This window comes from Hyla sarda, chromosome 2, assembly GCF_029499605.1.
Source record: "Hyla sarda isolate aHylSar1 chromosome 2, aHylSar1.hap1, whole genome shotgun sequence".
Taxonomy (NCBI): domain Eukaryota; kingdom Metazoa; phylum Chordata; class Amphibia; order Anura; family Hylidae; genus Hyla; species Hyla sarda.
In genome coordinates, this window is record NC_079190.1 from 304,963,381 (window position 1) to 304,987,603 (window position 24,223).

At 44.4% G+C, this 24,223-nt stretch overlaps 1 protein-coding gene across 1 annotated transcript in view; it reads right to left on the bottom strand.

Annotated features, from left to right (window-relative positions):
• The window catches only part of LAD1 (ladinin 1), a 190,973-nt gene that overhangs the window by 5,484 nt on the left and 161,266 nt on the right, over positions 1-24,223 (bottom strand). Inside the window, exons 9-11 of the mRNA XM_056557618.1 lie at positions 13,786-13,914; positions 11,019-11,108; positions 10,858-10,932 (exon numbers count right to left, since the gene is read on the bottom strand). Of these exons, the coding sequence (XP_056413593.1) occupies positions 10,858-10,932; positions 11,019-11,108; positions 13,786-13,914 (294 nt within the window). The remainder of the gene's footprint in view (positions 1-10,857; positions 10,933-11,018; positions 11,109-13,785; positions 13,915-24,223) is intronic.

The following is a 24,223-nucleotide window of genomic DNA, read 5'->3' on the forward strand; positions in this document are numbered from 1 at the left end:
GGCGCCGGCAATGGGTGCCGCTGCCCCTTCTCTCCCCCTGGCTGTCGGCGCCGCTTCTCTCCCCCTGGCTATCGGTGCCGGCAATGGGGCTCCAGCAACGATAGTCGGGGACAGAATGGGCAGCGGCGCCGATAGCCAGGGGGAGAGAAGGGCCGGCAGCAGGGCTCTATACCCCAGGAAAGGCAGGGGGAGAGAAGCGGGCAGCGCACATAGACTTTAGGCTAAAAATTTTAGCCTAAAAAGTGCGTGTTATACGTCGATAAATAGGGTATGTTTTATTTAGGTAAAATATGACTGCCTATTATCTGAGCAGGGCCCTTGCTTCAAATATAGTACATACACTATATAATAAAATGTGGTAAAATCAAATATGGTCAAATATAGTTGCATAAAATTATGATATGTTACATACACAGGTAATGCCACATAGTTTTGTGCCAATTTAAATGTCCAGTGTAATGCGCATTGTGACAGTGTGGCAAGGAAAGGGTGCATTTCCCACACTGATCCTGCAGAAATCTCCACCTGTGGACTAATCAATGAGGCAGCAGAAAGGGGAAGGGTCCTTAAAAGCAAGAGAAACTGAATAATCTGGGCTCTCCCCTAGACAGAAGTGGCTGTTAGAGGGGGGAGACACCGTGTCCAGTGCCAGGCGGGCACAGCAAGGGCTGCTGAGGACACAAGCGTGGACTCCCGGAGTGAGAGACGTGGCTTCTGTAACATATAGCAGGTGGCTGTACGAATGGGACTTTATGTTCAAATGTGAACTGTGTCTTATAAGGCTGCAGGACTTATTGTGTTTAAACTGACAGGGAAAAGCCCATCAGTTATTAGTCAGGGCATGCTACATGTGTAGTGAGTGGCTAGACGGCCTAGGAGTTATTTTTATGTTTTGTTTATCCTGCATCCCGGTTAATAAACCTGGCGAGGAGCCAGAATTGTAGAAAGGACTCATTGTTTGCCGGTTTATTGTGGAAAAACGTGTCCTTTGGCTACGGCAAAGGACGATCCCAGAGTGAAACCCTTTACAGCATATATAGGTTTTCAAAGTCTTGTAAAATCCATAAGTTGGAATACACGGTGTGAATCAAGTTGTGAGCGTTGTAGGTATGGCACGGGTATTCCCCGGCCTAATAGAAGGATATTACCTGCGAGTCAGATGAATACTGCGATGTGAAGATGTTATCGCTGGGACTTGCTGTCTTCATGGAAGGTTGCGGTGAGATGCCGACGGGTAAGGGAGTCAGCATCTCACCGCAACCTTCCATGAAGATGGCAAGTCCCAGCAACTATATTTTACCATATTTGATTTTACCACATTTTATTATATGGTGTATGTACTATATCTGTAGCAAGGGCCCTGCTCAGATAATAGGCAGTCATATTTTACCTAAATAAAGCATAATTAATTTTGTACAACCAGTCTTACTTACATTCCAAGTTCACCCTATACCTTGAGGTCTGAATCCTAAAAAGTAAGCTTGTCAGGTCTCACAAAAAATATGCCCTCACACAATGGTGTTGGATGAAAAATAAAAAAAAAAGGTTATGGCTGTCAGAACATGACAACACAAAAGGGGAAAAAGGATTTTGTTGAAAAGAGGAAAAACTACATAAAAAAGCTATATAAATTGGGTATCGCCATAATCGTACCGACCCACAGAATAAAAATAAAATTATTTTTAACATACAGTGAATGCCATGAAAAAATGTTTTACCAATATTTTTTAGTTTTTCACAAAAATGTTGCATGAATCAACAAAGATTTACCACTAATATAAAGTACAATATGTCATGAAAAAACAATCTCACAATTGCCAAAAATTGGGCTTGGTCATTACCCCTTAAGGACCCAGCCCATTTTCACCTTAAAGCGTACCCGTCAGATCCAACAAGAAACTTTTTTTTTTTTTAATATATCACTCCGTACCTGATCCTGACCATGTACATCTAATTTTTATGTGTCTAGCACCTTTATTTATTTATTTTATTACACTTTTAATTTAGCTCACTAGTCTGAATTCCTCTCAAAGGGAGGGGGCGTTGCCTCACTTTGCAGGTCTCCGCCCCCTCCCTTTAGTATGCTGTCTGCTCACATCTCCCCTAGCATTACCAAAACTACAACTCCCAGCTTGTCCTCACTGACAGTAGTGGGACACAAGCTGACAGTGGGAAGATTTTTCCTCCAGCTGTGAGCCCTGCGCTCACAGCTGTCAATCAAGGAAGTCTGTCCATGACATAGGTGATGACGCATGGACACAGCAGGATTTTCTAATGAAAGCAATTGTAAAACCTATTTGGTTTTGCATGTTTTACAACATATCAAAAGTTTTTATATCTGACAGTGCCCATTTAAGGACCCAGTCACTTTAAGCATTAATAACTGGGATGCTTTTACTTGTGAATTTGATTCAGAGATAGTTTTTTCATGACATATTCTACTTTAACATAGTGGTAAATTTTCGTCGATACTTGGTGGTGAAAAATTTCTAAATTTCATGAAAAATTTCAAAATTTTGCATTTTTCTAACTTTGAAGCTCTCTGCTTATAAGGAAAATAGACATTCTAAATACATTTTATATTGATTCACATATACAATATGTCTACTTTATATTTTCATCATAAAGTTGACATGTTTTTACTTTTGGAAGACATCAGAGAGTTTAAAAGTTGCAATTTTCAAAATTGAAATTTTTGAGGGACCAGTTCAGTTTTGAAGTGGATTTGAAGGGCCTTCATATTAGAAATACCCACAAATGGCTCTATTATAGAAACGGCAACCCTCAAAGTATTCAAAATGACATTCAGAAAGTTTGTTAACCCTTTATGTGTTTCACAGGAATAGCAGCAAAGTGAAGGAGAGAATTTAAAATCTTCATTTTTTTACACGCACTTGTTCTTGTAGACTACATTTTTGAATTTTTACAAGGGGTAATAGGAGAAAAAGCCCGCAAAATTTGTAACCCAATTTCTCTTGAGTAAGGAAATACCTCATATGTGGATATAAAGTTCTCTGTGGGTGCACTAGAGGGCTCAGAAGGGAAGGAGCGACAATGGGATTTTGGAGAGTGAATTTTGCTGAAATGGTTTTGGGGGGCATGTCGCATTTAGGAAGCCCCTATTGAGCCAGAACAGGAAAAAAAAACACATAGCATACTATTTTGGAAACTACACCCCTCAAGGCATGTAAAAAGGGGTCCAGTGAGCCTTAAAGGGGCTGTGCACTGCCCTGCAGTTCGGAGCTCCGCTCACAGCGTCCGGAAGTTCATTACTCCGAACGCTGTGTGCGGGCTTCCGTGTTCGCAGCCACCGGGCGTGACGTCACCTGTGGGGTGTTAAGGCTCACTGTACCCCTTGTTACGTTCCTTGAGGGGTGTAGTTTCCAAAATAGTATGCCATGTTTTTTGTTTTTTTTCCTTGTGTTCTGGCACCATAGGGGCTTCCTAAATGCAACATGCCCCCCAAAAACCATTTCAGCAAAATTTGCTTTCCAAAAGCCAAATGGGACTCCTTTTTCTGAGCATTTTAAGTCCACACATGGGGTATTTCCATACTCCAAAGAAATGGGGTTACAAATTTTGGGGGGCCATTACCATTACACTTTGTAAAAATTGTAAATTTGGGGGGAAATGCACTTTAGTGAAAAAAAAGGGGTTGTGCGCTGCCCTGCAGTTCGGAGCTCCGCTCACACGTCCGGAAGTTAATTACTCCAAACGCTGTGTGCGGGCTTCCGTGTTCGCGGCCGCCGGGCGTGACGTCATGCCCGGCCCCTTCGTTTGGAGCCCGCACACAGCGTTTGGAGTAATTAACTTCCGGACGTGTGAGCGGAGCTCCGAACTGCAGGGCAGCGCACAACCCCTTCAACACCCTACAGGTGTTTGACGACTTCTCGTTAAAGTCGGATGTGTAAATGTTTTTTTTTCACTAAAGTGCATTTCCCCCCCCAAATTTACAATTTTTACAAAGGGTAATGGTAAAGGGTAATGGCCCCCCAAAATTTGTAACCCCATTTCTTTGGAGTATGGAAATACCCCATGTGTGGACTTAAAATGCTCAGAAAAGGAGTCCCATTTGGCTTTTGGAAAGCAAATTTTGCTGAAATGGTTTTGGGGGGCATGTCGCATTTAGGAAGCCCCTATGGTGCCAGAACACAAGGAAAAAAAAACAAAACATGGCATACTATTTTGGAAACTACATCCCTCAAGGAACGTAACAAGGGGTACAGTGAGCCTTAACACCCCACAGGTGTTTGATGACTTTTCAATAAAGTTGGATGTGTAAATGAAAATAGTTTTCACTAAAATGCTGGCTTTTCCCCAAATTTTTTATTTTTACAAGGGCTAATAGTAGAAAATGCCCCCTAAAATTTGTAACCCCATTTTTTCTGAGTATGGATATATCCCATGTATGGACGTCAAGTGCTCTGCTGGCGCACTACAATGCTCAGAAGAGAAGGAGAGCCATTGAGCTTTTGGAGAGAGAATTTGGTTGGAATAGAAGTCGGGGGCCTTGTGCGTTTACAAAGCACCCCGTGGAGCCAGAACAGTGGACCCCCCCCCCCCACATGGGACCCCATTTGAAGAAGAAATGGGGTTACACATTTTGGGGGGCTTTTTTTTTTCTATTTTCCCTTGTCAAAATGAAAAATTTTTGGTAACACCAGCATTTTTTCATTTTCCCATCCAACTTTAACGAAAATTCATCAAACACCTGTTGGGTGTTAAGGCTCAATATACCCCTTGTTATGTTCCGTGAGGGGTGTAGTTTCCAAAATGGGGTCACATGTGGCTATTTTTTTTTTTTTTTGCGTTCATGTCAGAACTGCTGTAAAATCAGCCACCCCTGTGCAAATCACCAATTTAGGACTCAAATGTACATGGCGCTCTCACAGCATTTTACGCCCACATATGGGGTATTTCTGTACTCAGGAGAAATTGTGTTACAATTTTTATTTTAATTTTTTTCCCCTTTTACCTCGTGAAAATAAAAAGCCAGCATGTTAGTGTATAAAAAAAAAATAAAATTACCCCAGCAGGCTGGTGTAGCCCCCAACTTTTCATAAGAGGTAAAAGGAGAAAAAGCCCCCCAAAATTTATTACACAATTGCTCCCGAGTACGGAAATACCCCATAAGTGGCCCTAAACTGTTTCCCTGAAATATGACAGGGCTCCGAAGTGAGAGAGCACCATGGGCATTTGAGGACTAAATATGGGATTGCATAGGGGTGGACATAGGGGTATTCTATGCCAGTGATTCCCAAACAGTGTGTCTTCAGCTGTTGCTAAACTCCCAGCATGCCTGGACAGTCAGTGGCTGCCGTACGATGCGTTTTAAATTTTTATTGGGGGGGGGGGGGGGCAGTGTAAGGGGGGGTGTATATGTAGTGTCTTACCCTTTATTATGTGTTAGTGTAGTGTAATGTTTTTAGGGTACATTCACATGGTGGGTTTACGGTGAGTTTCCGGCTAGGAGTTTGCGTTGTGGCGGAAAATTTGCCGCAGCTCAAACTTGAAGCGGGAAACTCACTGTAAACTCGACAGTGTGATTGTACCCTGTACACAACTACATCTCCCAGCATGGTGAGTTTGCTGTTCCTGCATGCTTGGAGTTGTAGTTTTGCAAGATTTAGAGGGCTAGGGTTTAGAAACCACTGCACAGTGATCTCCAAACGGTAGCCCTCGCAAACAGCTGTCTGGGCATGCTGGGAGTTGTAGTTTTGCAACATCTGGAGGCCTACAGTTTAGAGACCACTGTAAAGTGGTCTCCAAACTGTAGCCCTCCAGATGTTGCTAGGCAACAACTCACTGGCTTCGGTAGTCAGCAGGATCGCCACACCAGGAAGCCGCACCTCATCGCCGCCGATCGTTGCCCGACAGTACGTGACCACCAGTCACAGGACAGTTCCCCCGTTCTGCCCAGACTACCGTGGGTGGGCAGAGCGGGGGAACCAAACTTTAACCCCCCGCCCCCGATCTGCTATTGGTCGGTCGCTACTGACTGACCATTAGCAGGGATAGGAGGGGTTGCACCCCTGCTACTTCACTCCTATCCCTTCAGGGTGTCTTGGACCGCCCCGATCCACCTTATTTTCCGGGTCACCAGACAACCCGTATGACCCGGAATCGCTGCAGATCGCCGGTCAGAATTGACCAGCGATCGCAGACATGGAAAGGTCTCAGGGTCCCCCCCCAGGGGTTCAGCAGGCATCCCAGTCCGGTCCCCGACCTGTGAGCAGCAGGGACCAGAATTCCCATGGGCGTACAGGTATGCCCTAGGTCATTAAGTACCAGGGAGCAAGGTACGCCCTGGGTCCCTAAGTGGTTAAGGTAAAAACAGGCGGCGTCCTTAAAGCGCAAATGCCATCATATTTTGACGCCACAGACCACTATAATGGTGTTCCAGATGATTATAAGGTGATTGCATCCATACCTTTATTGCTGTTTGTTCTTCTTTTCTTACTAATAAAAAGCCCTGTCGCCATGCCTATCCTGCCTTCCAGCATTGGGACCGCTTTGTCTTACTACACAGTGCTACCACAGCGCATGCGCCTGTCCTGTCGGCCCTAACGTGCGTGCGCCGCCGCGTCCTGAGTTGATAGAGCGAGCCTCGCTCCCGATGTCTGTGCGCATGTGCTGTACTAGAGGCAGACGCTCGTTCGCTCACTGCCTCTACTACAGCACATACGCACTGAGCGCATAGACTCTGGGAGCGAGCACTCGCTCTGTCAACTCAGGACCCGGGGACGGCACATGCGCTGTGGATGCACTGTGTAGTAATACACAGTGGTCCCAGCACTGGAAGGCACTTTAGCCTCAATGTATGTACCTAATGTTAGGGCACAGCAACTTTTCATATTAAAATAGCAATAACACACCCCTACCCCTTAATTCCCTGGTTGAACTTGATGGACATATGTCTTTTTTCGACCGTACTAACTATGTAACTATGTAACAATGGTATGTAACACTGCTGGTTGGCAACCACCATTGTGCTATGTGTCCTGGCTCTTACCAGCATCATGCAACATCCTCAGTGCCATATTGTGTACCCTGGCCTTCCTCTTCTGGACTCTCTCCTGTTTTAGCCATTGCTGCAGTTTCCCCTCTGCCCTCGAGCACTGGCTGAGACTTCTGTGAGCTCTCTATTTGATCCCCCTCTAATCCCTGCCAGGCACCACCTATAAGAGAGCACTCCTCCCTTACAGTGGTGTCTGAGCAATATTGTACCTTTCTACAGCTAAGGTTTCTGTCTGCCGTGTACCTGTGTTCCTGTTATCCTGACTGATTCCTCTGCTCCTGTCTGCTGACCAAACCCTTGCTATTTAGCTGCATCTGAGATACCCAGCTTTGCTGTTTTAACAGCACCAGCTGTACTAGTCATCTGCCCTTCTCTGCTGCTGCCTGCTGTTATTATCCATCTCCTGCGTCACCTCACCCCCCCACCTGCCTGTATCCCTGGTGCTTGGCGCCAGGGCGTTCTGGCCTGCTCAGCCAGCTGTCACTTACTGGGATCACTCTAGTGGCACAGTGGGTTCACACACTTTGGGGGTGTTACATGGTTGCAATCAGGGCTGTACAATCACGGAGGTAATTCCAATTGATGATGTCACTAGAATTTCTTTCATGTGAAGATACCTTTTGATCTTTCTGCTACATGATGTGTTCTATATTCTCGTTGCAAAGATCTGATTTTTTTCTGAACTCTATTTCTTACTTTCATGGACAAGAAATGTGCTCAAGCAAACACAAGGCATACATATGCACTCTTTCTGTATTAACCCCTTAACGACGCAGGACGTAAATGTACATCCTGGTGCCGTGGTACTTAATTCACCTGGACGCTCGGGTCATGCGCGGCAGGTCCCGGCTGCTGATAGCAGCCAGGGACCTGCCGGTACTGGCCGACATCTGCGATCGCGCGGATGTCCGCCATTAACCCCTCAGATGCCGTGATCAATTCAGATCATGGCATCTGCAGGAGTGCAGTCACTAAAATGGATGATCAGATCGCCCGCAGCGCTGCCGTGGGGATCCGATCCTCCAGCATGGCGGCCGGAGGTCCCCTCACCTGCCTCCGTCCATCTCGAGCAGACCAGAGCAGAAGATCGCCGATAATACTGATCAGTGTTATGCCCTATGCATAGCACTGAACAGTATTAGCAATCAAATGATTGCTATAAATAGTCCCCTATGGGTACTATTAAAGTGTAAAAATAAGAGGGAAAAAAGGAAAAAAAAATGCGAAAAATCCCCTTCCCCAATAAAAATGAAAATTGTCCCCTTTTCTCCCTTTTTACCCCCCAAAAAGTGTAAAAATATTTTTTAATAAACATATTTGGTATCGCCGCATGCGTAAATATCTGAAATATTAAAATATAAATGTCAATTATCCCGTACGGTGAACGTCGGGAACGTTAAAAAAAAGTCAAAAATTGCTGCTTTTTTTATAACATTTTATTTAAAACATTTTTTTTATAAAATATACTAATGTGGTATCAATAAAAAGCACAGATCATGGCGCAAAAAATGAGCCCTCATACCACCGCTTATACAGAAAAATAAAAAAGTTATAGGTCAGCAAAATAGAGAGATTTTAAACATACTTTTTTTAAAGCGGTACAATAATAGAAAAGTATGTAACCATGAGCATCATTTTAATTGTATTGACTAGAGATGAGCGAACTTCCAGTAATTCGATTCGTCACGAACTTCTCGGCTCGGCGTTTGCTGACTTTAGCCTGCATAAATGAGTTCAGCTTTCAGGTGCTCCGGTGGACTGGAGACTCTCCTAGGACTGTATCCACCTTTTCCAGCCCACCGGAGCACCTGAAAGCTGAACTAATTTATGCAGGCTAAAGTCAGCAAACGCCGAGCCGAGAAGTCCTTGACGAATCGAATTACTGTAAGTTCACTCATCTCTAGTATTGACCCACAGAAGAAAGAAAACAGGTCTATTTTACAATAAAGTGTACGGCGTGAAAACGAAACCTTCCAAAATTAGCAAAATTGCAGTTTTCTTATCAATTTCCCCACACAAATAGTGCTTTTTTGGTTGCGCCATACATTTTATGGTAAAATTAGTGATGTCATTACAAAGGACAACTGGTCGCACAAAAAACAAGCCCTCATACTGGTCTGTGGATGAAAATATAAAAGAGAGATCATTTTTAGAAGGCGGGGAGGAAAAAACGAAAATGTAAAAATAAAATTGTCTGAGTCCTTAAGGCCCAAATGGGCAGAGTCCTTAAAGGGTTAAAAATATAATCTCGTTGTGCATGTAAGTCAATTTGCACAAGGAAGTCTTCCTAACTTCTCAAGATGTATAAATATCCTATTCTAGACATGTTTAAAGGGAACCTGTCATCAGATTTTACCCTTTATAACTGTTGACATCATATATGGTAAAATTAGCTTGATCACTATATCTAGATGTCTTCAGGGCCAGCAGCGATACCCATAAAATATTTTGGAAACTTTTCCTGTGCCGCATGCTAATAAGGAGTAAGTAGTCCTGGGGCTTTCTAAGGTAGTCATTGGTTCTCCGGGCTGTAACCACTCCTACTCCAAGGATTGACAACCAACGATTTCATTGAAGACTGGTTACAGCTTGGAGCACTGTGACTGACTACCTCAGGATTCAAAATGCCCCAGGAACTAATTACACTTCATTAGCATACAACATGGTACAACTTTCAAACTTATTTTCTACAGTATTGCTGCCAGCAATGAAGCATCCGGATTTGGTGAGCATGCTGTTTATACCCCATTATATAGGGAAAGTTTCTAATGACAAGTAGGGCTGGGCGGTATGCCGATTCATACCGAATACCGAAACTTTTGTGCTGCACGATATGAATTTCAACCCATACCGCAATACCGGTTTGGCCCCTCCCCCTCGGGAATGAATGTATTATCAGCCCAGCGCTGCGCTGTCCCCACATCGGGGAACTAATCCTATGGTACCTGCGAGCGCTGTTCTGCCCCCCCCCAATTAATTATTAGCCCAGCCCAGCTCTGTCCCCATCAGGGTACTACTCACATATCACCCGCATGCGCAGCCCTCCTCGTCCTGTTTGTTGCAGCTGCCGGCGCTGACACTCTATACCAGTGGTGTTCAACCTGCGGACTTCCAGATGTTGCAAAACTACAACTCCCAGCATGCCCGGACAGCCAACGGCTGTCCGGGCATGCTGGGAGTTGTAGTTTTGCAACATCTGGAGGTCCGCAGGTTGAACACCACTGCTCTATACTGTGCGGTAGCCCTATGCCCTATAAACAAAATAAGCTTTAACTCACCTCCTGTTGGTCCGGTATCGGCCTCACTCTCTTCCTGGGGACGGGAACGTCGGACAGCCGTCAGCCTATCACCGGCCGCAGCGATGTTCCGCCTCGGCCAGTGATAGGCTGAGCCCACTGTCATGTGAGAAGCCGGCTTCTTACATGACAGTGAGCTCAGCCTATCAACGGCCGAGGCTGAACATTGCTGCGGCCGGTGATAGGCTGGCGGCTCTCCGACGTTCCTGTCCCCAGTGTAAGGCCGATGTAGGTGCGTTAAAGTTTATTTTGTTCACCTTTTGCAGCCCGGTCATAGGGATACCGCACAGTATAGAGTGTCAGCGCCGGTGGCCGCAATAATCAGGACGAGGAGGGCATCACATGCGGGTGACGTGAGTATTTACCCCGATGGGGATGTGGGCTGATAATTAATATGGGGCAGGGGGGGTGCTCTAGGAAATACCATTATATAACGTGGAACCGCCAAAAGTTTAAAAAATACCGTGATACACACATTTGGCGCCCAGCCCTAATGACTAGTTCCCTTTATTTTTATTTCAAAGCTTTACAGTTTAGGTTTACCTTGGTATCACTTGAAGACTGAGACCGCTGCTGCCATAACCTTCTTTTACTTTCTACATCCACAGTTTTGAAGTCCTATAAAAGTACATTTTGACAATTATCAAAATAAGACAATTATAAAACTATTTCCTTTATGACATATCTGGGTAGTAAGCCAATACTTTTGAGCCAGAAGATGAACTTGAACTTTGTTGTATCTTGTTGCTCCACTGGTTAATACGAGATGCAACATCTCCTGGAAGATTTAAATCCTGGGGAAAAAGAAGAAAATCATGAAGTTTTGCAGCAATTCCTAGAATCTACTTAGAGATTTCGTCAGCCTAGGATAAAAAATATTATCATCACCTTGACCGTAGTGCATAAAAAAAGACCGACTTCCTAGCACCCCCACCATTCAGTTGTTATCTGGAGCCATGGCATAGGGCTGTAGGACTGCAAGATTTGGGAAAAATGTGCGATTGCGTTTATGGTGGTAACATTTGCGATATCGATATGCGATATAATAAACAAATGGTGAAATTCTCCCATTTCATGTCCAATCCCCTCATTTTATATAGCAACCCCCCCCCGTCTATTTCATGTTCATTGAATAGAAAATAAAATGGAGGGCATAGGATACGAAATGGGCAGAATACCTGGTATAGTAAAGTCTGTACACTCAGGCGCTGTTGCATTGCTGTATAGTGCAGCGCAGCCATGTGGGAGGGAGCACTGGGAGTAAGTGAATTTTCTTAAGGACAGGGAAAGGAAAATTTTGTTTTTCCCTCCTCACTTTAATAGCCGCAACGCTTTCAATTCTCCACCTACAACCTATATGAGGCTTGTTTTCTGCGCAACCAGTTGTGCTTTGTAATGACATTGCTCATTTTACTCAAAATCTATGGTAAAAAAAAGGTTTTATTTAAATTTATTACCTAAAAATGACTTCTTTTTGTTAAAAAAAAATTTGTGTTCTTCAATAATTTTTATATCATTTTCTCGTATATGGGGCTGTATGGGGGGTTATTTTTGTGCCGTGATCTGTAGTTTTTATTGGGACTATTTATATATTTTTGATCACTTTATATAAGCTATTTTTCTGGTATATGAAGTGACCAAAAATTTGCAATCCTGGCATTTGGTATTTTTTTCTTTTTCCTTTTACGACATTGACCTTATAATGTTATATTTTAATAGTTTGGACATTTATGCATGTGGCAATGCCACATATGTTTGTTTATTTTTGTTTACATTATTTTATGTAAAAATGGGGGGGGGGAGAAAGGGGTTAAACTTTTATTAGGGGAGGGGCGTATTCACATGTATTATCTTTTAACTTTTTTTTGCAATTTTGCAATTTTTTTGTCTCCATAGGGCAGTTGTTTTTTTAAACAGTATGTTTCCTGTTGCAATACTACAACTTCCAGCATGCCCAGACAACCAAAGGCTGTCTGGGCATGCTGGGAGTTTTAGTTTTGCAACAGCTGGAGACACAATATTAGGAAAAACCTGTCATGGGGACTATTACTTGCAATCTTGTGATTGTAGGCACTAATCAATGGGCCATAGCACAGCATTGATCAGTGTTATCGGCACTCCATTACTACAGGCTGCTGAGGCTGCCAGCATTTTTGGAGCGCCGATCGGACGAACCGGAGGAAGGGAGGAAACCTCCGCACATCCTCTCAGCTGATCGGGACCCCGCTGGTTTTACCGCGAGTGTCCCGATCAGCTCCACTGAGCTATCGGCACTTATCTAAAGGGTTTATGCCGGACATCACCTGGATCACCCGGTGATGACCGGCATTAGCCAGCTGATTGGGACTTTGGGTTTTGCCGCGGGTGTCCTGCTCAGCTCCACTGAGCTACCAGCACTTACCTCTGCATTTAAGACGCAGCAATCAACTTTGATTGCAGCATCTAAAGGGTTAATGCTGGACATCAATCGGATCAGTGATGTCCGGCATGAGCCACTATGAAGTAAGCTCAGCTCCTGAGCTCGCTTCATATACCTGCCACACGGCTGTGCCGTTTATAAATGGGGGCCAGCCTTGGTGGGGTTAACCTCCTCCCACTGGGCACTGCTGAGAGGGGAAACAGTAAAACTCACGCTGGAGGAGCCGGACCGTGCTTCACGGAGGGTGAGAAGCTGCGGGGATCAGTGGCTCCCATGCTGCGCGGCCCGGCCCCTCTGGCGTCAGTCTCACTGTTTCCCCTCCCAGCATAATCGCAACATTTTGCAAAGGGCAAAATCGTTATACTGCAATCCACAATTATCGTGACTCGATTGGGATTGCGATATATCGTGCAGCCCCACTGTAGACCAGATATTGGCATAAATTATAGCAGAAATTTCTGTAGATAATAAATGTACAGTCACATATGTGCCAAAATTTATAAAAAGATTTAAAGGTATAAATATACAGATTAACAGGTGCATAATTTTTTTTCTTGTTGTAAATCATATGCATTTTTTTATTTTAAATCCTCGAAGACTACTTTAAACCTAAACCTAAAGCACAGCTGAAACTTACATTATTATGCACTGCAAACACAGTAAAACAGGATGTCTATACGTTTGACTTCTATTGTCACACAAAAAACAAGCGCTCATATGGCTCCGTGGATGGCAAAAATTTCCTCTGTCCTTAAGGCCAAAATAAGCTGTGTCCTTAAAGTAGTCAAATTTTACCAGAATTGTGTACGTGGGGAAATTTTGTGCATTATAATTTTACAAGTAAATCTGGTGGAAAAAAAAAAAATACGAAAAAAACCGCACAACACTGAATCTGAGCCTTGGTATTGATATATTGCTCTACATACAGTTCAGTGAATGTGGAAATATTCCTCACCTTTTTGAAGGTATCTGATCTGGTAGTACTGAATCTGAGCCATGATATCGATATATTGCTCTACATACAGTTCAGTGAATGTGGAAATATTCCTCACCTTTTTGGAGGTATCTGATCTGGTAGTACTTTCTTCTTTTTCAAAGACGCTCCTTTTGCTTACAATTCCATCTGATGCTGCAAGAACTCCTTGCTTATGAAAAGTTGGTATTCTGACACTTTCTGATTTCTGAAAACAATTGTTTTGGTTTAACAAGGTCACTTGTTTGAACAAGTCTAGGATCTAGGAGTGTCTATATATATATATATATATATATATATATATATATGTATGTGTATATATATATATATATATATATACATGGGCTTTTCTTTCTATTTGTCCTTCCACAATATTTATAATTTCAGTATTTTTTTCTAATTAAGACAAAAATGAATAGATGCACCCTGATGCCACTTTTAAACAGCTGTATTTTGGTCAGTATTTTTAGCCAAATCTTAGATGAAGCCCAACAGAGAAAAATTATAATGGAAAGATTTCCATTTATTCTGGAGGAGATTTATCAGAACCTGTCAAGAGGAAAAGTTGCCCATCGCAACCAATCAGCTTGCTTCTTTCATATTTAACAAGGCCTCTGCAAAATGAAAGAAGCTATGTGATTGGTTGCTATGGGCAATTGGGCAACTTTTCCTCTGGACAGGTTTTAACCTCTCTGGGACGCAGGGCATATGCATACGCCCTGCATCCCCGATCATTAAGGACTCAGGACCCACTTATCGAGTTTAAACCGTTCTCACCAGCAGAGAACGGGTTAAACCCGATGGGTCCCGATTGTTACGGGCAGCCAGGACCCACGGCTAATGCCGGGCACGGCCGATGGGGCCAATGTCCGGCATTAACCCTTTAGACGCCACGATCAAAGTTGATTGCGGCATCTAAAATGAAAGTAAAAGAATCCCGGCAGCTCAGCTCAGCGGAGCTGATCGGGACTATTGGACAAAATCGCGATGTCCCGATCAGCTTACTGGACGATGGGAGGGTCCTCAACTGCCTCTCCGTTGTCCGATCAGCGATCTGCTGCAGGCAGGAGAAGCAGAGCATCGGTTACATTGATCAGTGCTTTGCAATTGCAAAACACTGATCAGTGTATGAAATCAGAAGATTGCATGTTTTAGCCCCCTATGGGAGCTAAAAGAAAAAAAGTGTATTTTTTTATTTTATTAAAAGTTCATTAACGCCTTCCCTATTAAAAGTTTAAATCACCCCCCCCCCCTTTTCTCATTTTTTAAATAAAATAATGTAATAAAGAATAAACATTATCATATGTGGTACTGCCGCGTGCGTAAATGTCTAAAATTGTGCATTTTTGGCCACTTCATATACCATAAAAATATTTATAAAAAGCGATCAAAAACAAAATGGTACAGATAAAAAACTAAAGATGACGGCGCAAAAAATGAGCCCTAATATCGCCCCGTACACAGGAAAAAAAAAGTTATTGGGGTCATAAGATGCCAATTTTAAACATACTAATTTTGGTGCTTGTAGTTTATAATTTTTTAAAGTATTAAAATAAAACCTACATAAATTGTGTATCCTTGTAACTGTATGGACCTACAGAATAAAGATAAGGTGTCATTTATACCAAATATTGCACTGTGTAGAAACAGGAGCCACCAAAATTTACAAAATGACGTTTTCTTTTTTTATTTCACCCCACAAATAATTTTTCTTTTGGTATTGTCGCAGGTTATGTTCTAAAATAAGTGATGTCATTGCAAAGTAGAATTGGTGATGCAAAAACAAGCCCTTATATGGGTCTGTAGGTGCAAAATTGAAAGCGTTATGATTATTAGAAAGGAAGGAGGAAAAAAGCAAAAATGCAAAAATGAAAATTTGCTGAATCCTTAAAGGGGTATTCCAGGCCAAAACTTTTTTTTTATATATCAACTGACTCCGGAAAGTTAAACAGATTTGTAAATTACTTCTATTAAAAAATCTTAATCCTTCAAATAGTTATTAGCTTCTGAAGTTGAGTTGTTGTTTTCTGTCTAACTGCTCTCTGATGACTCACGTCCCGGGAGCTGTGCAGTTCCTATGGGGATATTTTCCCATCATACACAGCTCCCGGGACATGACATCATCATTGAGCAGTTAGACAGAAAACTTCAGAAGCTAATAACTATTGGAAGGATTAAGATTTTTTTAATAGAAGTAATTTACAAATCTGTTTAACTTTCCGGAGCCAGTTGAGATATATATATATATATATATATATATATATATATATATATATATATATATATATATAAAAAGGTTTTGCCTGGAATACCCCTTTAAGGTGAAAATAGGCCCCGAGAAGTCCCTAAGGGGTTAATAAATCTCCCCCTGTGTGTTTATGTAGCCATTCCTGGTTTTAACTTACAAACACTGATGCAAAATACTGACTGAAACACTGCCCTGTGAAAGTAGTCTTAGGCTGGGTTCACACCACGTTTTCTTAAATACGGTTCCCGTATACGGTTTGGAGGAGGGGGGCGGGGCTTAATCGCGGCGCCCGCACTCAGCCGTATTCGGGAACCGTATTTAATGCAAGTCTATGAGCCGACCGGAGTGAACCGCAGCCTCCGGTCGGCTTCGTTTTCGGCCGTATGCGGTTTTCCGACCGCAGGCAAAAACGTGGTCGACCACGTTTTTGCCTGCGGTCGGGACACCGCATACGGCCGAAAACGAAGCCGACCGGAGGCTGCGGTTCACTCCGGTCGGCTCATAGACTTGCATTAAATACGGTTCCCGAATACGGCTGAGTGCGGGCGCCGCGATTAAGCCCCGCCCCCTCCTCCAAACCGTATACGGGAACCGTATTTAAGAAAACGTGGTGTGAACCCAGCCTTAGTATATTTTCACTCTACTTAAAAAAAAATCATGGTCTATAGGAATGCAGTGAGTCAATTCTAAAGGAATCAGAGATCTAATGAAAGGACTGCAGGACTACTAGTTTTGGCTCAAGTAACTGAATTACAAACTGCACTTCAAAGTGCATCAGTCTAATGCTATATTCACAGTGGAATTTCTTTGCTATCTGCTAAACTGGTAGCAAACTTTTTGCATATTCTGTGCAAAATATATGCAGAATTTCTTGTGCACAACACACAGAATTTGGATGGAATTTAGAGCCCCATTGACTTCAAAAGGACACTGCTGAGGAATTCTGCAAAACAATAGAAAGGTTGCATTGAGGGGGCGGAGCCGTGACGTCACTATGCTCCGTCGCTGTGATTGCTAGTAATCAGACCCGGAGCGAGCACTCTCCGGGGGATGATTCTAACGGGGTGCGGCGTGGAAGATCACTGGAGTCCCCAGCAGCGGGACCCCCGCGGTCAGGCATCTTATCCCCTACCCTTTGGATAGGGGATAAGATGTCTTCGCGCAGGAGTACCCTTTTAATGTCCCCTCACCTGGGGGTGATAAAATGTAAGGCAAAACCCTAAGAATATTATTTGCGTAAGGAAATTAATAAAGAAAACCACAATTTTGGAGGGTTTTGTTTTAATGCTGTACACTTAGGCTTTTTATAATTTTTTGGGGAATGTGATGTGGCCAAAAAGCAGCAATTTTGGACTTTTCTTTAACATTCACGCCATTCACCGAACAGGATCATTAACATTATATTTTCATAGTTCAGACATTTACATCCAAACAGATACCAAATATGTTTATTTCTGAGGTTATTAATGCGCATCAGGCTGGAAAAGGTCACAAAGTCATTGGTTGGCCAACTAAGATCACGTCATGTGCAAGGCATATAATAGTCTGAAAGGTCACAAAGGAGCGCAAGGTAACCTCTAAACAACATTAGCTAATGTTAATATTCATGAGTTCACCATCGTGAATACCCTGAATAACAATGTGCATGGTTGTAATGTAAGGAGGAAACTGCTGCTTCCCTTACGTCCTAACCAGCAGCACAAGTGGGGTGTTCTGCCCCTGTGAAGCTGGCAGGACGGTGGAATTTTTAATTCCGCCCAAGCAATTTAAATTAATTAGCCCCCCCATAAAAGGCCTCCTCCCCTAGGCCATCTCGCTTTTTTTCTGTCCTGTGTAAGGACAGCAGGACGGTGCAGGCTCCTTTGGAGCCTGCCTGGATGTCTCCCCTGTATTGGGGAGATATTTTTGGGGCGCAGTACCTTTTTCAACTGCCCCCTGTTTTTTTCTCTTTATATTATCTGGGCCTCCGGCCTGGTTTATCTTAAAACTATTTGTTTTGACTATTTTATTGCTACAAGGATCCGGTGATCCCTCATAGCATTAGGGATGCCGCTGCAGGTTTTTTTCTTACCCGCCTGGCGTCCCACGTGTCCCGGCTCACGCTCGCCTCCATTACACTGTGCGAGCCGTGGACCGGAAGTACGTCATCTGACGACTTCCGGTCCCGGCCTCACTTTCTTCAGCGCTTTGCGCTGCCTTTTAAGTTTTATACTTAGGTGAAAAGTCAGGCGTGAGCCCTTTCCTAGTTAGGGAAGGGCTCAGTGGATAATTTTTATTAAAAATTCCCTTCCGGGTGTTTCAGCCTATTGCAGGCTGATCTTCTCTGAAGGGGGCGGGGCTTCCGGGCCCTTTCCCATATAAAGACAGCTGAGACCTTCATTCTGTCTCTGCTGCCATCATAGCTAGTCCTATTTACAAGCCTAGCATTAGTGGTTAGAGCTCCTATCTGCATTATAGGTATCTCTCCCTCTCTATTTGGCGTTAGGGCGATAATAATTTTGTTTATTATCCCTAACTTATTTTCTTTCTTTCCAGAGTCATGTCTACTCCTTCCTCTAGTGACCCACACTCTGGTGGTCGTAAGGCTAGCGCCAAAAAACGCCATCTAGCTTGCGCCAATTGCGGCACTCCGCTTCCGGACGCTTACGAATATAACAGGTGTCCCGGTTGCCGTCCACCCCCTAATCCAGCTGAACCTACTGTCCAGGACATGTTCATCTGGATGAAGGAGTTTATGGGAAATTCCATATCTGAAATTAAGAGTGCTCTTGTTCCCAAAAGAGCTAGAACTGAATCCACTCCTCCTTCTGTGGCGGAAGAATCCGTTATGTCGATCGATGTATTGGACCAGAGGTCATCTGTACAGTCTGAACAGCCTGTTGAGGTGAAGATGTGTCCGCCTCTTTTCCCTGCGGAAAAGACGCAGAGATTACTTAGGTCCATCCGGTCAAGGGACCAGGATGTTGACCAAGGGGAAGCCTCTGCATCCACCTCTAGAGAACCTTGGGTTTTCAAGGTGAATGATGCACGCAAAAAGATGATGAAGGCTGAGTGGAAGCACCCAGATAAACCTGCGCTTGTCACTCGTACCTTCAAATTGATGTACCCTCTCTCGGATGCGGAATCTGATTCCTGGATGCCACCTCCTAAGGTTGATATGGCAGTAAATAAACTGTCCAAGAGAGTCTTGGTTCCCGCGGATGATGGAAGCAACCTCCAGGACCCGCTTGATAGGAAGGTGGATTCCCTTCTCAGACGCACATATTCAGCAGCATCAGCGTCTGCCTCTGTGGCTATTGCCTCGGGAGAAGTGTCTGACTTCGTGAAGGAGCGTGTGGAGCGCATACAGACTGAGATTGACAACAATGTCCCTAGGGAAGACATCTTGGACAGCTTCAAGACACTCCTCCTTGGTATAGACTTCCTCTGCGAGGCCTCCCAGCAACACCTTAAGCTAGCTGCCAAGTCCATGGCACTCGCTTCTGCTAGCAGACGTCCCTTGTGGTTACGCCCTTGGGTAGCGGACAACACCTCCAAGTTTAACTTGTGTGGGATGCCTTTCGAGCCTACTTGGCTATTTGGTTCTGAGCTGGATCGCATAATGGAAGGTTATGCTGACAAAAAAGGCAGGTGCCTTCCTGTTCAGGCCTTTCGGGGTAAAGGTAGAGCAAGAGGGGGGAAGTCCCAGGGCCCTCCTAGATCCCAGAGACGTCAGTCCTTTCAAAAACGTGGTGGAGGTCGCGGCCGCGGTAAAGACCGGAAGGCCGAGCTATGACTCTCCACTGACATCCACCAACGTTTTCCCTCTCCCTTCCCCTCAAGTGTTTGTCGCAGAGAATCTATCTGCCCATCCTCCTCCAGTAGGAGGACGTTTAAGTTTATTCCTTACAACCTGGATGCAAGAAATCCAGGATCCCTGGGTTCTGAAGGTTATTCAGTCGGGGTACAGGATAGAATTTACCTCCCCTCCCCCAAGGAAGTTTGTCTTAACAAAGTTACTTCCTCAGCCAAAACAGGCTGTCATAGAAACCTCAGTTCTCCAATACTTGGGAAAGCAAGCTTTGGAAGAAGTTCCCCCAGATCAAAGAGGATCTGGCGTCTACTCCCCGATATTTTTGGTTCCCAAACCAAATGGCGACTGGCGCATGATAATAGACCTGCGCTACCTAAACCGATTTATAAGGAAAAGGCGGTTCAGAATGGAAACCATTCGCTCGGTGGTCAGTATCCTGAACCCACAAGATCTCATGGTCACTATAGACTTGAAGGATGCATACCTTCATGTCCCTATATTTCCTGCCCACAGGAAGTTCTTAAGAATCGCCGTCACCATAAAAGGTATGGTAAGGCATTTCCAATTTGCTGTTCTACCGTTCGGCATTACCTCCGCTCCCCACACCTTCACAAAGGTGGTGGCTCCAGTTGTCTCTGCTCTAAGACTAAAAGGCCTAGAGATTGTTCCTTATCTAGACGACTGGCTTTTAAAAGCCGCGACTCTAGACATTCTTCAAGCTCATCTTCAACTGACCCTGGATTTTCTTCAACACCTAGGGTGGCTCATAAATTGGGAAAAATCCGAGATCATCCCATCTACCTCAAGAAGGTTTCTGGGGTTTGTCCTAGACTCCTCTCGGATGACGCTGTCTCTCACCCCAGAAAGGAGAGAGCGCGTCATAAAAGCCGCAGAGTTTTTGTCGGTACCACGCAGAGTGCCCATCAGAACTCTAATGAAGATGTTGGGCCACATGTCAGCGTCTGCAGAAGCAGTCCCCTGGGCCCTGTGGCACCTCCGACCTCTCCAAGATCAGGTCTTGACTGCCTGGAATCGCAACCCCAGTGGGTTGGACAAAAAGTGCACCCTGTCGTCCGAAGTCCGTGCCTCTCTCAGGTGGTGGACGAACCTGACAGATGGGAAGTCCTTGATTCAACCTCTGTGGATCACTCTGACCACAGACGCCTCCCTTCTAGGGTGGGGAGCCCATCTGGACGACCATCCGGTTCAGGGTACCTGGACCCCTCAGGAAAGGTTACTCTCATCCAACATGAGAGAACTGAGAGCAGTTCGTCTTGCGCTCCTCCACTTTGCTCCCCATATCTTAGGGAAAGCAATAAGAGTCCGGTCAGACAACACCACTGTAGTGGCTTATATCAACAGACAGGGTGGCACAAAGTCCCAAGTGCTCCTCAGGGAGACCGGACTTATTCTATCATGGGCAGAGCTCAACCTATCCCACCTTGTTGCAGTCCACATCAAGGGGGATCTCAACGTAGTGGCAGATCGTCTAAGTCGCGGGCTTGCAGTCCAGGGAGATTGGTCTCTCAACGAGAAGATCTTCAGGAGGATAACCCTGAAGTGGGGTACACCAGAAATAGACCTCATGGCAACCCGGCTGAATGCCAAAGTGAGCAAGTTTTGTTCCCTTTACAAGGAGGACAATCCGGTGGCGATAGACGCTCTGTCCATCGCATGGAGGTTCAGGCTGGCCTACATATTCCCTCCACTTTCCATGATACCCAGGGTATTGATGAAAGTCAGGCAAGACCAGACCTCAGTGATTGCCATCATCCCATTCTGGCCGAAGAGGTCCTGGTTCACCCAACTCATGAGGATGAGTCAGGGGTGTTATTGGAGGCTTCCCCACGTGCAGAACCTTGTGTCTCACAACACAGGCTCCTGCCTAGATCTGAGGAGACTCAATCTGACAGCCTGGAGATTGACAGGACCCTACTAAGGAGTGGGCTTCCTGCGGAGGTCTTGAGAACTATTGCACACTCGAGAGCAGAGTCTACAAACAAGGTTTACTCCAGGATAAAGAAGATTTTCCTTCAATGGTGTGCAACGAAAGAGGTAGTTACCTCAGATCCTCCTCTTTCTGCAATACTGCGTTTTCTCCAGGATGGCCTTGACAAGGGTCTTAGCCCATCCACCTTAAAGGTTCAGGTCGCAGCATTCTCTGCCTTCCTAGGCAGGTCTCTATCACAAGAATCCCTGGTTAGAAGATTCCTCAAAGGGGCTGAAAGACTTAAACCTACAGTTCTCAGACCTATTCCCAGTTGGGATTTAACCACTGTTCTCAGGGGGTTATGCGCTCCCCCCTTTGAACCTCTGGAAGAAGTAGACTTTAGGTATTTATCCCTTAAAGTCACTTTTTTATTGGCCATAACCTCAGCCAAGAGAGTGGGTGAGCTTCAGGCCCTTTCGGCTTTCGAGCCTTACACTGTTTTTCTACAGGACAGAGTCCTGTTGAGGTTTTTACCTACCTTCCTTCCTAAGGTTCCGACTTTCTCCAATACCAACCAGGTCATTTCTCTTCCAGTTCTACTGCCTAATCCATCCTCTCCTGAAGAAGCGGTTGACCACACTCTGGACATCTCTAGAGCTCTCAGAGTCTATATCTCAAGAACTGGAGAATTCAGGAAGTCGGAACACCTCCTTGTCTCTTTTTCTGGAAAGAACAAGGGCTTGAAAGCCTCTAAACCTACCCTGAGTAGGTGGATTAAGGAGGCAATCCGAGAGACCTTCATAGTCCAGGAGCTAACTCCTCCTGCCTTTGTCACTGCCCATTCCACTAGGGCAGTCTCTACTTCCTTTGCTGAGAAAAGGTCTGTTCCTCTGGAACAGATTTGTGCTGCTGCTTCTTGGAGCACCCACAATACTTTTTTGAGTCATTACAGGGTTAATGCCAAACGATCGGAAGAGTTGGCCTTTGGGCAGTCAATCCTAAGTGCCACTCTGCCGTAGTCCCTCCCTATTTGTGTTGTTACTCGCTAAGTCCCCACTTGTGCTGCTGGTTAGGACGTAAGGGAAGCGTTAATTTTTAACGTAAATTTGTTTTCCCTTAGTCCTAACAGCAGCACACAAATTTCCCGCCCTAAACTTTTTTGTTACTTGTTATTAAGCGAGATGGCCTAGGGGAGGAGGCCTTTTATGGGGGGGCTAATTAATTTAAATTGCTTGGGCGGAATTAAAAATTCCACCGTCCTGCCAGCTTCACAGGGGCAGAACACCCCACTTGTGCTGCTGTTAGGACTAAGGGAAAACAAATTTACGTTAAAAATTAACGCTTTCCAAAAAAAAAACATTGCTGTGGGTCTGCAGTTTGCATAAAAAGGGGTTATCCAGGAATAGAAAACAGAGCTGCTTTCTTTCAAAAACAGCTCCATGTCTGTCTCCAGGTTGGGTGTGGTTCTGCAGTTCAGTTCTATTGAAGTGAATGGAGCCAAGTTGTAAAAGCACATCCAACCTGGAGACAGATGGGGAGCTGTTTTTGAAGTAAAAATCAGCTTTGTTTTTCTATTCCTGGATAACTTCTTTAAGATTATGTGGAAAAGTCAGTGGAACATTTTTTTGTGGATGGATGAGACCAAAAATTTGGTTTACATGAATATTATGTTTGGAAAAAGGAAAACATTGCTGTGACAGGAACGACCTGTACCCCTATTGGGTACACCTGCCTTTCCTTATTTCTTTTGACCCATAACAACTAGAAATAATTTTCTACAATGGCCAGACAATAATATGGTAATTTTATGTATAGTATATATTATATATAGGATATAGTGTATGAATTACCTCAGCGGCCCCCCTTCTCACGTGTTTAGACCATAACCGCCATCATGTTGATAGGGGATAAGTGTCTATAGTGGCAAGAATTCTTTAAGTCATCATATAGGGGGAGATTTATCAAAACCTGTGCAAAGGAAAAGTTGCCCAGTTGCCCATAGCAACCAATCAGATTGCTTCTTTCATTTTTAAAAGGGCCTGTGCAAAATGAAAGAAGCGATCTGATTGGTTGCTATGGGCAACTGGGCAACTTTTCCTCTGCACAGGTTTTAATAAATCTCCCCTATAGTGAGGGTTCTTTTTATTGCTTATGTGTCATTGTTATCCTTATTGTAGTTAATATTTTGCGCTGGAGTCCTGACGCATATTTCATCAAATTGGCAGACACTATGTCAGAACCCATGATGTTCGTTTTTCTGATCCAATACGAGAGTAGAAAAAAGGAATTCACTATAAGAGCTTGTTCACATGGGCGGATCCACAGCATATTTTAAGCTGCGGATGCGTCGACGATGGACCCTACAGTGTGCCTCATATGTGCCTGCTCAGAGCGGCAATCCACCACTGCACGCATGCGCAGTTTACTCGCACACATCACGGCTGCTCTCGGCCTAGCTCAGGGAGCAGGGGGAGCCTGTAAAAGCCTGCAAGCAGTGTTTATACAATGTCACAACAAAAAATGCATAAACTATCAGTAAAAAGAAA